The 14,435-nt window shown below is 34.1% G+C and overlaps 1 protein-coding gene across 7 annotated transcripts in view; it reads left to right on the top strand.

Moving 5' to 3' along the window:
- Nucleotides 1-14,435, top strand: part of XPR1 (xenotropic and polytropic retrovirus receptor 1) — a 201,520-nt gene that overhangs the window by 124,802 nt on the left and 62,283 nt on the right. For all 7 annotated transcript variants that reach the window (XR_014052377.1, XM_081485833.1, XM_081485831.1 and 4 more), the window contains 4 exons: nt 2,380-2,603; nt 4,673-4,822; nt 5,093-5,176; nt 7,538-7,619. Coding sequence is in view for 6 of the 7 variants with exons in the window: in XM_081485833.1 (XP_081341959.1) it covers nt 2,380-2,603; nt 4,673-4,822; nt 5,093-5,176; nt 7,538-7,619 (540 nt within the window). In the remaining variant the exon portion in view is untranslated. The remainder of the gene's footprint in view (nt 1-2,379; nt 2,604-4,672; nt 4,823-5,092; nt 5,177-7,537; nt 7,620-14,435) is intronic.

The following is a 14,435-nucleotide window of genomic DNA, read 5'->3' as shown; positions in this document are numbered from 1 at the left end:
TAACTTGCTTTAAAAAAAAACCCTGAGATTAATTTTCCCTTTGATTTAAGTGTGAAATTTGAAGGTAAGTGAATAATTCTATTTCTTACAATATGGAAGACTACAAAACACTAAAATGATACATAGAATATGAACATTTTCAGATACAAAATAAAACATACACTTAATATGGCTATAGACATAAAAGAGTGTATCAAAACCATGAGCAGAGTAGAAGCTATCAAAATTGACTTTTAAAAATAATCAATTAGAAATTTTAAATGATAATAAAATTGCTTGCACTATGAATTGGGTAGACTTTAAGAGAGAATTTATAAACTGGAAGATAGAGCTGAAGTAGTTACTCAGAATGCAACACAAAGAGATAGAGAGGACTATACAAGACATGTAAAAGACAGAACAAGAAGGTCAAGAAGTGGCAGTTGATATCAATGATTTTATTTTTCCACTACCCATTCCATATTTCCTTTGCCCTCAGCTGGTATCTTAGCTGGTGAGGGTTCTTTACTGGGTGGGATAACCCAGACGTTAATTCTTAAAGGGGCTGAATCCGCAGTAATTCTGTCTTTTTTGGATTGCTTTAGTTTTCAGTAACTTTTATTATTGATCATTAAAGTCCTAGGATGTGTTCCAGAGAGTCTCCTGGGTTGCAGACACAATCCTTCTTGCTACTGTTATGTTACCTGCTCCCCTTGGTAATCAGAAACACTTTAACCAGTAAACACCTTTGCCTTCTGGTTCGGTGGTATCATGAACCCAAAATGGCCAGATTGAAGTCTCACCTTCCAATTCAATAGAACCATTGTTGTGTTCCTGTGAAAGAAGCATTTGCCTTTGAGAACTAACCAATAGGCGGAACTCAAGTTGCAGGTTGGGAAGCAAAAACTCAATTCAATTCAGTTCAGTTGCTCAGTCGTGTCCAACTCTTTGCGACCCCCGGACTGCAGCACGTCAGGCTTTCCTGTCCATCGCCAACTCCCCGAGCTTGCTCAAACTCATGTCCATTGAGTTGGTGATGCCATCTAACCATCTCATCCTCTGTCGTCCCCTTCTCCTCCTGCCTTCAATCTTTCCCAGCATCAGGGTCTTTTCCAGTGAGTCAGTTCTGCACATCAGGTGGCCAGAGTATTGGAGTTTCAGCTTCAGCATCAATCCTTCCAATGAATATTCAGGATTTATTTCCTTTAGGATTAACTGGTTTGATCTCCTTGCAGTCTAAGGGACTCCCAAGAGTCTTCTCCAACACCACAGTTCAAAAGCATCAATTCTTTGATGCTTAGCTTTCTTTATAGTCCAACTCTCAAGTCCATACGTGACTACTGGAAAAACCATAGCCTTGACTAGACAGACCTTTGTCGGCAAAATAATGTCTCTGCTTTTTAATATGCTGTGTAGGTCTGTCATAGCTTTTCTTTCAAGGAGCAAGCCTCTTTTAATTTCATGGCTGCAATCACCGTCTGTAGTGATTTTGTAGCCCAAGAAAATAAAGTCTGTCACAGTTTCCATAGTTTTCCCATCTATTTGCCATGAAGTGATGGGACCGGATGCCGTGATCTTAGTTGTTTGAATATTGAGTTTTAAGGCAACTTTTTCACTCTCTTCTCTCACTTTCATCAAGAGGCTCTTTAGTTCTTTTTTGCTTTCTTCCATAAGGGTGGTGTCATCTGTGTATCTGAGGTTATTGGTATTTCATATAATAGAGAAAGGAGCCACTCCTACTTCCACCTGCTGATTCCTAGATTATGTTTTGGCTGCCTTTCTGTCTGACTTACTTCACTTACTATAATAATCTCTCAGTTCATTCATGTTGCTGCAAATGGCAATAATTCATTCTTTATGGCTAAACAATACTCCATTGTATCTGTATACCATATTTTTCTTACCATCCACCAGTTAGAGGACATTTGGGTTGTTCACACTTTTTTGATTATTATGAATACCAGTTGGGTATATGTACAAGTTTTTGTGTGCATGTATATTTTCAGTTTTCCTGGGTATATACTAGGAGTGGAGTTGCTGGATCTTGAGATAACTCTATGTTTTAACTTTTTGAGAACCTCTAAACTGGTTTCCAGATTACAGAGCAGCTTGTACCATTTTGTAGTCTCACTCTTCGCAGCTCTTAAATCTGTGTCATCAATCTTCATCTGTAAAAAGAAAGAGTACACTTGAGGTTTTGCAGGGGGTGAAGTGTAGGCTAGAATGAAAAGAGGCTATTACACTAAAACATGTTTTTCCTATCGCTTTCTAAATATTACATGCAGTATTTTTTTCCTAGAAATTTTAGGGAAACTAATTAGTAAAAATTCAGAAGTCAGTGAGAACTTTTACAAGTTTTTTTATCTTGATGATCTGACAGTTCTGTTCTATTCCTTATAGAAAAGCTCGCAGAGGCTCAGCGCAGGTTTGCTACCCTTCAGAATGAGCTTCAATCATCACTGGATGCGCAGAAAGAAAGCACTGGTGTTACCACACTGCGACAACGCAGAAAGCCAGTCTTCCACCTGTCCCATGAGGAACGTGTCCAACATAGGAATATTAAAGACCTTAAACTGGCCTTCAGTGAGTTCTACCTCAGTCTTATCCTGCTGCAGAACTATCAGGTACTTCAGTTCTTACCATGGAGGATAGAACCTTTAAATGATTGAGAAATTATAATAAACAGAATTACCTTGAGCTATACTAATGTGTCAATCCAAAAGGGAAATTCTTAGCATGTTATTCTTTCAGTTCTTATTGGAATTTCATTTATTCTTAAAATCAGGTATCAGAGATGATAAAATAATCTTAACAAGGCTTAGGTTTTTGTAGATCATTTTTCCCACACCTTTTTATGTAGTATTCAGGAGTAACCCTTGACTCAAAGAGTAATAGTCTGCTGCCTATTTTTAGAGGCATCTCTAAGTAGTGAGTAGAAGTAAGAAATAATATATATCTACCCAATCACTGCTAGCTACGTAAGAACATTTATACCCCCACCTATAGCAAAATTTCCACAAAAGCAACTGGACAGTTAACTTTCCTGCAACTAACACAAATAATGTAAAAGATACTGACTTTTCAACTTGCCACTAAGAGCCCTTTCAGTTTTATTATCTGCAATATGACTATTAAAAAAAAATTTGCAAAAGAAATTTTTTAAACCCAGTCTGAAAAGTTGAGGTACTATGTATACTAACTTATAGAAATGCACGGCATTTATTCATTTGTAATTCTTTTAAATTTTTTCATATAGTTAAATCTGTAAAGAACATATTGAAAAACAGATTATTTGTTCAATAATAAATATTTAAATAGGCAAAAGCATCTCCCAGATCTTTAAAGAGACCTTATGTGCTGTTGTATTTCCATTTTATTCTTGTCACTATTACTTCTAATCTATAAGATCATCACTATATGAAAACTAGAGATTATATAATAAAAATATTACCATGGATAAATATTGGAATTTTAAAATAAAATGTAATTATAGTGTCATGTCTGCAGTAATGTTAAGTCCTTAATGCATGTATTTATTTCCATCTTTCCCTTTCATAATTCTACTTTCTTTAACATTTCATATTTTGTTAATTATGCTTACTGTTATGGGGAAGTACTCTTATTAAATTTTATTTTATTAATTTTGCCATAAGTTTTTGTTTTGGGTCAGTATTAAAAAAAGCTTCTGGAAAAATGATTGTTTATAAAAGTTCTGATCTATCTTTTATCCTTTGAGACTATCTGTACTGTAAGAATACATTTATTTTGCAAATGAGAAAGGAAAATGTATTGCAACCAGTCTTCAAATCATGGGGTATCCTCCCCAAGAGGAGTTTAAAATGATCTATTAAAGTATGAAGAAAAAGTATTACCAAACCAGCAAGCGTGCAAAACCTAATTTAGAGTGAATGCTCGATTTTTTTTTTTTATACTGATGGGGATATATAATGAGGAAATTTGGGAGATCTGTTTTAAAGAAACTTGCAAATCCATGATTTTGTGCTTTTTTGTCTGTTGATCAAAGAACAATAGAATTTGAGAATATAGAAAAGTATAGTATTTTTATATTGTTGAAATGGAGGAAAAGTACAAATTCCTACCTATTTTCAGCAAAACCCTATAAATATGATCACTTCTTTTCCACTGGCTCTTTGCACACCCATCCCCAAACAGAATGTATGAAAACAAAATGAAAGTTAAGAGAAATAGATGATAGTCTGTTTTCCATGCTTGTTTGTACATGTTTGCAAAGTAGGCGGGAGATGAATAGCTATACCAGTCCTTTAAAAAGCAAAGAACTAATAAATGTATTCAGTTCATGATATATCCTGAATATTTTCTGAATATATTATTTAGATCAAAGAAGCAAAATAATATAAATTAACTGTTTTGGAAAAGAGTTGTACATAGGAAAATGTTTTGAGTTTAGGACTTCCATTAATTTACATGAAATAAAAATATTAAGATTCATAATCTAGAGTTTATTTGTATTACTAATAGCATACTACCTTGAAATGAATAAATGAAAGAAGAAAGAAGAGTCTTATCTTTTTATAATAAATGCTTTTATAAAAGCATTGCCATTTCCCTTGGTGCTCAATCTTCGTTGATCTCGGTCAGTGCAAAGTGCTTATTGTTTTTCATTTTCTCTTGTGGTGGAAATTATAATAGTGTTTCTTATTTCTTTCTGTAGAATCTGAATTTTACAGGGTTCCGAAAAATCCTTAAAAAGCATGACAAGATCCTGGAAACATCTCGTGGAGCAGATTGGCGAGTGGCTCATGTAGAAGTAGCCCCATTTTATACATGCAAGAAAATCAACCAGCTCATCTCTGAAACTGAGGTACAATCATCTCATTTATATACCACATATTTTCGATAACATTAAAGTCTTATTTTTAATGAAGTAATTCCTCATTTTTATTCTCCTTTTGTTGTTAGTTGCTTTAAATACATATATTCTTACTCATGATTTTTTCTTTTGCTTTGTTCAGTATAATTCACCAAGAGTATATCAGAATACCATAGATATTAATATAAATGGTTCAGAATTATTTATGCATTACTCAAGTTTAGTATAACCTGCATAAATACTTAACAATGTATCTTTTAGGCTGTAGTGACCAATGAACTTGAAGATGGTGACAGACAAAAAGCTATGAAGCGTTTACGTGTTCCCCCTTTGGGAGCTGCTCAGGTTAGTATCTGTTTGCAGTTGTTCAGTTGGTTCATGTGACCTATTTAATAATCAACACAGTCTGTTAGGGGGCTTCCCAGGTGGCACTAGTGGTAAAGAACCCACTTACCAGTGCAGGAGAAGCAAGAGATCAGGGTTCACTCCTTAGGTCAGGAAGATCCCCTGGAGTAGGAAATGACAACCCACTCTAGTATGCTTGCCTGGAAAATTCCATGGACAGAGGAGCCTGGCGGGCTACGGTCCATGGGGCTTCAAAGAGTTGGACCTGACTGAGAGTGTGTGTACACACACACACACACACACACAATCTGTTAGGTGATAAAATGTACTGGTTTCATTAGTTTAAAAAATGTTTCACCCACAGTTTGGGAGTATTTATTACTACTGTTATTCTCATTTAAAAAAATCAGATGCCAGATCTCACTTCATAATAAATTGTAATGTCTTCTGACCTTTCTCTTCTTACCCTGTACTACTGCTCTTGTTTATTCTGACATGCTAACTTCGTCTGGGCAAATAATTAAGATGAGATATTTATTTGATGATATGAAAGTGGGGGGGTTCAGATATTCTGGGCTACTACATACTTTCATCCAAAATGCAATAGTTATGCATAAAAAAGCAACTGTTAAATGATATCTACATAGTAGTTATACCAAAAAACACTTCAAGTGATATCTTTTGTGTCATAAACTAAATCCTAATAAATTTAAAAGGATTTAAATTATAGAAAGTATGTTTTCTGACCAGAATGGGATGGAAATCAATAATGAAAAGAGCTTCTCCATCCCTATTAAAGGTGTTTATGAAAAACCTAAAACTGGTATCATACTTAATGGTGAAACATTGACTACTTTCTCCCTAACTGGGAGCAAGTAGCATTCTTACTAGTTCTATTTAGCATTGTTCTGGAGGTTAGGGCCAGTGCCATATGGTAAGAAAAAGAAATTAAAGACAGATGAGAAAGAGAGAAGTAAAACTGGTGGGTTGTTTTGTTTTGTTTTTGTTTTTGTTTTTTGCTGATGACATGGGGACCTATATAGAAAATCCAGTGGATCTATAGAACAGCTACATGAACTAATTAGTGAGTTTATTAGCAAGATTGATGATTAGAAGATCAATATATAGATATTTAGGGATAAATCTGACAACAGATGTGCAAGACTTTTATATTGAAAACTGTAGAACATTATGGAGAAAAATTAAAGAAGACAGATGTGAGAAATTAGAAAACCAAGTATTTTTAAAATATTACTTCCTCCTAAGTTGATTCATAGATACATCACAAACAAACTCAAAATCTCAGTAGGCTTTTTAAAAATAACTACTAAGCAAATTTAAAAATTTATATGAAATTACAAAGGACCAAGAAGAGCCAAAACAACTTTGGAACAACTTAAGTTGAAGGATTAACACTATGTGGTATCAATACTAAAGCTACGGTAATCAGGACAGTGTGTTATTAGTGTCAGAATAGGCAAACAGATTAATGGAATAGAATAAAGAGTCCAAAAACAGACCAATAAATAATGAACAATTAATTGTCAATGAAGATGCAAAGGCACTTCACTGGCGAGAGGATCGTCTGTTCAACAAATGGTGCTAGGGCAATTGGCTTTCATATGCCAAAAAGTGGGACTTCCCTGGTGGCTCAGATGGTAAAGCGTCTGCCTACAATGCGGGAGACCAGGGTTCAATCCCTGGGTCGGGAGGATTCCTGGAGAAGGAAGTGGCATCCCACTCCAGTATTCTTGCTGGGAAAATCTCATGGACAGTGGAACCTGGTGGGCTTCAGTCTGTGGGGTCACCAAGAGTCCAGCACAACTGAGCAATTTCACTGTCACTTTTCACTTTCAATTCTGAAATGATATTCTGAAATGCCATTCACTTGAGAATCTCTAGTATATATTTACAAATTCACTTGAAGTTACTCTGGTTTAATACTGTAAATACTCAGAAATGAGTATTCTTGTTTTTACCATTGTCTCTAATTATATAGTACCAAATATGTGAACTCTAATTGAGTAATACTGACTTCCCAAATTTAAAGATGTACACATTGTAAAAATGAAATTGCACTTAAATCTTTTTTATAAGAAAACTCAGTGTTTATATAATTTGATGTTTTAGATCTTAATTTTCTTTATTTAGTGACACATATTTCTAAAACAGTCAACTCAGTTCTAATATTATTGGATAATGATGATTCTCCAGCTCAGATTTATGAAAATTCCCATCATAAAATATTTCTGTTTTCTCTGTAGAACTTTGAGGCCTGTAGTACTAATTTTATTGTACTATATGCTTAATGTATTCAGTATTTTGCCCTGTACTCAAAATGCCATTTCCCTCTCTCTACAGCCTGCACCAGCATGGACTACTTTTAGAGTTGGCCTATTTTGTGGAATATTCATTGTATTGAATATTACTCTTGTGCTTGCCGGTGAGTAGTTTAAATTTTGAATTAAATTATTCTTGCTGATCTGCTTATGTCATATTCTGTCCCTCTAACAAAGCTACCATCCAACTGCCCAGGCTACTGAAAGAGAAATCTGTCAGGGCTAAGTCTTTTGTTTTTATAAATGATGGGAGAGTGGGTGTTGTTTGGTTATTTTGGCTCATTTTTCCTTTTGGATATAGTTACCCCTTTAAACATTGCTAGTTTATGACTATTCTCCATCATTTTCAGGGTTCAGTTATCAAGAACCTCAGCTCCCTTGATCACAGATGACAGTAAATAAATATTACAAAATTTACACACTAAATACACTCATTTACTTTGCATTTTGGAGACTCTCTTGCATCATTTCTAGCACCTATTTACAATTACTTTGCATATGATTTTAAGAAATTTGGTTATATAATATTCTATTCAATAGAATTTAAAAATTATAAAGCGGTAGGAGGAATTCCCAATGTCAAGAAATGATATAACAAGGAAGGCATAATCTTACTAAACCACCCAGCAGAATTTGACTTACCTCTCAGCAGCATTTGACATTGTGTATCACTCCGTGAAACCTTTTCTTCAGTTGATTTTGTTGGGAAACCACACTCTGCTGGTTTTCTTATTAAACTTCACTGGCAGTTTTTCCCCAGTCTCTTTTGCTAGTTATTCTTTTCTTTTGGCATCTAAATATTGGGGGGTACCTCTGGATTTAATGTTCAAATCTTTCTCTTTCTACATGCATTTTCTAGCTAGGTGATCTTATTCAAGCCTATGGCTAAAATATCATCTATATGCTAGTAACTCCCAAGTTTATATACTTTTTCCTCTGAACTGATACCTCATTGGCTACTTAGATGTCTAATAAGCATCTTAAACTTAGATGGACAAATTTTTTTAATCACTAAATATGCTTTCTGTTCCATATAGCATCACCTCTCACCAGTTTCTTAAGCCAAAAACCTTTAACCTTTTCCCTCATACTCATCTCCAATCCATCACCAAATCCTGTTGCCCTGTCCTCAAAAAAGTTCTGAATCTGTCCACCCCCACCAATACCATCCTTGTCTAAACAGCCATTTGCTTAGTATACTGCAGCAACCTTCTGAACTTGTCTCTATGCAACCACTCTTGTCTCCTTATAGTTACCAGTGTCTTTTTGTGGCTTTTTTTTTTTCAGTGCAGGTTAAATCTAGTTCTGTATCTTTAGGGATGAATACAGTTTACTTACATAGAATGCACGGAAATACTACAATAAAAAAGAACTTAGCCCTAGTTTGATTATCAAGCTAACTGTTATGGGAAAAACACAGACTTATTTTCAAAAGGCCTTACCTGGGTTACAGTCCCAGCTCAACTATTTAATTGTTAATTTGTTAATTGGCTTTAAGGACATCACTTAAGTTCTCCAAAACAATTTCCTCACTTGTTAAATGAGTTTAATACCTTAAATTTACAGCATTGTATTAGAATTCATTCAACAAGTAAATTTTATATATCTATGATTAGGCTTGCTACCTTGAGTCTTAAGATAAATAAGAGAATTACTTTCCTCATGAAGCTTATTGTTACTAAACAGGTTAAGAAAACAAGTGATTACTTTCAAATGAGAGCTTTAGGGGAGACTTTATGAAAGAAATAGTATTTATCCTGGGCATTGATGAAATAAAAGGCATTTCAAGAGAAAGAGACAGATGAGCAGAGATTTAGTTGGCCGTTCTAGAGGGTGAAGCATAAGAGGAGGAATAAGTTTTGAAGGAGAGAAGTGGTAAATTCACCTAAGGTGAAGAAGAGTATTAGATGATACAAATGAAAAGATACCTTGAGACTAGTTCATAGACATCAGCTGAGAGGTATAAGTAAAACATTTATAGGTGTGAAGTACTATATCAATATGAAGTATATATCGTATGAGATGGCAGTTGTTCTTTCTATAGGAAAAACCTTACTCATCTGTGTGTGAAATTTTTTCTTTCCTTTCCAAGATGAGCATGGTGTTATCATTATTACCATCATTAAATAAGACATAAGCATAGATAAATAAACTTCATTCTTTTTATGTGAATGAATTGAAATGTTTAAATTCAGGGACATGTTGAGGGTTTGTTTTCTTTCATATATGTAGCCTGTGTTCTTGTGAGACAGTCTGATTTGTTTTCTAATGTGTGCTTTATGCACTTAGTATCGTACATTTATGTTCTCTCCCCTCAGAACCCTTCTTTGTTTAATCTTTGTGTGTCTATGACAGGGAGGCAGGATAAATACAGTTAAAGCCAGCTGTCTATCCTTATTTATCTCCCAGCGGTTGCTTAAAAGATAACAGAGTTGAGAATTAAGAGAGAAACTCAGCAGTAGTAATGCATGTACAAGCATGATTCTTTTTTCAAACATTGACATAAAAAAATAGTGTGCATAATTGCTGTAGTTCCTCAAGGGGACATGACCTAATATTTAATAATTTGTCTGAAACTCACATATTCCAGATATTTAGTGTTATGAATATGAAAAGTTACCTGCTCAGATTTTTTTTAAACTTTTTCTTGTAATCTCCTAGTAACCTATACTTAATTGATACAATAATAATATGTTACATTTCACGTTTTGGTTGAACAGAGTTAAGAGTTTGACCACTAAAAGTGCATGAGGGAAACCTTCTACACTGTTGGTGGGAATGTAAATTGGTACAGCCACTATGGAGAACAGTATGGAGGTTGCTTAAAAACTAAAAATAGAGCTACCATATGATCTAGCAGTCCCACTCCCGGGCATAAACCTGGAGAAAACCATAATTCAAAAAGGTACATGTACCCCAGTGTTCGTTGCAGCACTATTTACAATAGCCAAGACATGGAAGCAACCTAAATGTTCATTAACAGAGGAATGGGTAAAGAAGATGTGGTACATATATACAATGGAATATTAGCCATAAAAAAGAATGAAATAATGCCATTTGCAGCAACGTGGATGGACCTAGAGATTGTTACACTGAGTGAAGTAAGTCAGACAAAGAAGGACAAATATCGTATGATACCACTTATATGTGGGATCTAAAAATATGGTATAAACAAAGTTATTTATGAAACAGAAAAAGAGTTATACATGTAAAAAACAATCTTATGGTTACCGGGGGGGATGGGAGAGAAGGATAAATTGGGAGATTGACATATACACACTACTATATATAAAATAGGTAACTAATAAAGACCTACTGTATAGCACAAGGAACACTATTCAATACTCTGTAGTAACCTATATGAGAAAAGAATATAAAAAAGAAATATATGTATGACTGATTCACTTTGATGTATAGCAGAAAGTAACACAACATTTTATGTCAACTATGCTCCAATAAAAAAAATTTTTTTTAAGTGCATATGAGTGTGAAATAGCAAGCACTTGCCTACTAGTGGTAAGAGTATTAATTGTTGCAGTCTCTTCAGAAATTTGGCAGTATATATAAAAAATTTATAATACAACCAGTTTGATTAAACATATTATTTCTATAAGTTTATCTTATAAACATACTTGTACCTGAGTGCAGAGACATATATGAAAGGAGGGTATTCATTGCCATCTTGTTTATAATAGCAAAACTCTAAGAATGTCTCAAATGTCTATCAGGAACTGTTTAAAAAAAATATATGACATTATTCCTATACGATGGAATACCATGAAGATATTAAAGTGAATGAATGGAAATGGGTATAGTACTTTGGAGAACTACTTGGCAGTATCTACCAAAACCGAATATATGCTGTGCTGGATTGTTTCTCCCTTTTGGCTAATGTGAATTTTGCTGCTTTGAATACACGTATACATGGATTTGTTTGGGTACCAGTTTTCAATTTTTTGAATATATATCTAGGAGTGGAATTACTTAATTATATGATAATGCTTTTTAACCTTCTGAGGTGCCACCAAATTATTTTCTACAGACGCTCCATTTTCTATTTCCATCAGCAATTTATGAGGATTCTATTTTCTCCACATTCTCATCAATACTTGGGAATTTTTTTGTTGTTGTTAAATTATAGCCATCCTAGTGGATTTGAAGTAGTATACTTATATGATTTTGCTTTGCATTTTTCTAATGACTAATGATATTAAGCAACTTTTCATGTGTCTATTGGCTGTTTATGTATTTTCTTGGGAAAAATGTCTGTCCAAGTCATTTTGGTGGCTCAGACAAAAAAGAGTCTGACTGCGATGCAGGAGACCGAGTTTGATTCCCTGAGTCAGAAAGAGCCCCTGGAGAAGGAAATGGCTACCCACTCCAGTATTCTTGCCTGGAGGATTCCATGGACAGAGGAGCCTGGTAGGCTACAGTCCGTGGGGTTATAAAGAGTCAGACACAACTGAGCAACTAACTCTTTCTTTCACTTTCAATGACTAATGATATTGAACATCTTTTCATGTGCTTATTGGCTGTTTGTATATTTTCTTTGGAAAAATATCTGTCCAAGTCCTTTGTCCATTTTTTAATTGAGTTGTCTTCTTATTGCTAATTTGCTTGAGTTCTTTATATATTCTGGATACTAGACCCTTATCAGATACATAATTTGCAAATATTTTCTCCCATTTTTTAGATTACTTTTTTCTTTTCTTGATAATGTCCTTTGATACACAAATTTTTTAATTTTGGTGAAGTCCAATTTATCTGTTTTTGATGTTGTGTTACTCATGCTTTTGGTGTCATATCTAAAAAGCCATTGCTGAATCCAAACCAAAGTTCTAAAGGTTTACCCATATATTTTCTTCTAAGCATTCTATGGTTTTAGCTCTTATATTTAGCTCATTCATCCATTTTGAACTAATTTTTGTGCATGCTGTGAAGAATGGGGTCAACTTCATTCTTTTGCATGTGAATAACCAGTTGGTGAATAACCAATTGTCTCTGCACTATTTGTTGAAGAGAATATTCTTTTTCATTGAATAGTCTTGGCTCTCTTGTTGAAAATCAATCAACCATAGATGTATAAATTTTTTTTCTGAGCTCTCACTGTATTTCATTTGTCTGTATGTCTGTGTTTACACCAGTACTATTTGGGAGTAAAATTTGAAGTCATGAATTGTGAGTCCTCCACCTTTTTTATTCAGTATTGCTTTGGCTGTTATCTGGGGACCTCTTAAAATTTCATATGAATTTGGGTATCAGTTTTTCATCTCTGCAAAAAAAAAAAAGAGCCATTAGAATTTTGATACAGATTGTATTGAATCTGTAAAGTACTTTGAGTAACATTGTCATTTAAACAGTATCGAGTCTTCTAATCCATGAATATGGGATTTCTTTCAGCAGTGTTTTGTAGTTTTCAGTGTACAAGTCTTTCACCTCCTTGGTTAGATTTATTCCTTGATGTTTTATTCTTTTGTTTGCTCTTTTTTTTTTTAATATTTGTTTATTTGGCTCCGTTCTGCCAGGTCTTAGTTTCAGCACATGGGACCTTTAGTTGCAGCATGTGGGATCTAGTTCCCTGGCCCAGGATTGAACTCGAGCCCCCTGCATTGGGAGCACAGAGTCTTACCCAGTGGACCACCAGGGAAGTCCCTTTTGTTATCTCTTGTAATTGAAATTATTTTTTAAATTTCATTGGATTGTTCATTGCTGGTGTATGTAAGGACAACTGAATTTTGTGTGTTGATCTCGTAGACTGCAGTTTTGCTGCATTTGTTAGTTCTAGTAGTTTAACTGTATTCTTTGGGATTTGTACTTATTTTTGTTTCCTGACTGTTGTAATGTATATGTGTTCTTTGCTTGGGAATCAGTATATAAAACTATATACACATTTTTTAAAAAACTTTTAACCACCTAACTAATCTTGTTACCATACTTACTCCTTTGCAATCTGTTCTTCCCATGACAGATAAAGTAGCCCTTTAAAATTATTAGTCTGGTTGTATCACTTATATCCAAAACCTTTCATTGGCTTCATACATCTGAGTAAAAGCTTAAATCTTGACAAAGTACTACAAAGTCCTACCTCAAATGCCTTTAGATAACTTTTTGCCACTTTACTTGTCATTCATTCCAGTCATAGTGGCCCATTTCCTTCACACAAGCCAGTCTCTATTTCCTTAAGATTCCTGCAACTATCATCTTCCGACCACCCTACCTAAAATACACCTAACAGTCTTTGTCCCTTTACTTTTTTCTTCAAGATTCTTATCTGACATTATACAGAATAGAACTTTGCTAAAGACAATTATTTTGTCTGTTGCTCATTATTGAATCTCCAGGTTTTAGAATTATGTCATAGATAATGGGCATTCCATAAACATTTGTCAAATTAATGAAAACATGAATTTTCATCAAGTAAAAGGAAAAAGAAACTGATATATACTGAATATTCATAATGGGCCAAACATTGTTTTAGCCATTATGTTGTTCAGATTTTCTTCTTAACAAACTTATGAGAATAGATATTCTCCCCCATTGATCAACAAGGAAACAGAGTTAGAAAAATTAAATATGCCCTAGTAAATCTAGGACTTGAAATCTGGTCTATAGTATTTGACTCCAAGTATAAAATTTCAAGTGAGTACTAACAGTAAATTTTATAGTTACTTGGAAAATTGAGAAATTGGTTGCCAAATTGAAATTTTTGGCATATAGGCTCAAAGTGAAACATATTGATTCAGTCAATTTATGAACAGATGAGAATATGACTCTTAAATAATGTAGAAATAGAATTGGTCAAAGAAGGAAAAAGGCCGTTTCAAGTACAGGGAGCAACTTAAGTAGATATGAAAAGTGAATTTGTTCAAACAATAATAAAATTTATCAGGCGGTGAGAATTAATTTAGGGACACTATGGC

Source organism: Giraffa tippelskirchi, chromosome 5 (genome assembly GCF_054371585.1).
Source record: "Giraffa tippelskirchi isolate mGirTip1 chromosome 5, T2T-mGirTip1v1.2.pri, whole genome shotgun sequence".
NCBI lineage: Eukaryota > Metazoa > Chordata > Mammalia > Artiodactyla > Giraffidae > Giraffa > Giraffa tippelskirchi.
The sequence above is the reverse complement of the archived record's forward strand: the minus strand, read 5'-3'. Positions and strand labels throughout refer to the sequence as shown.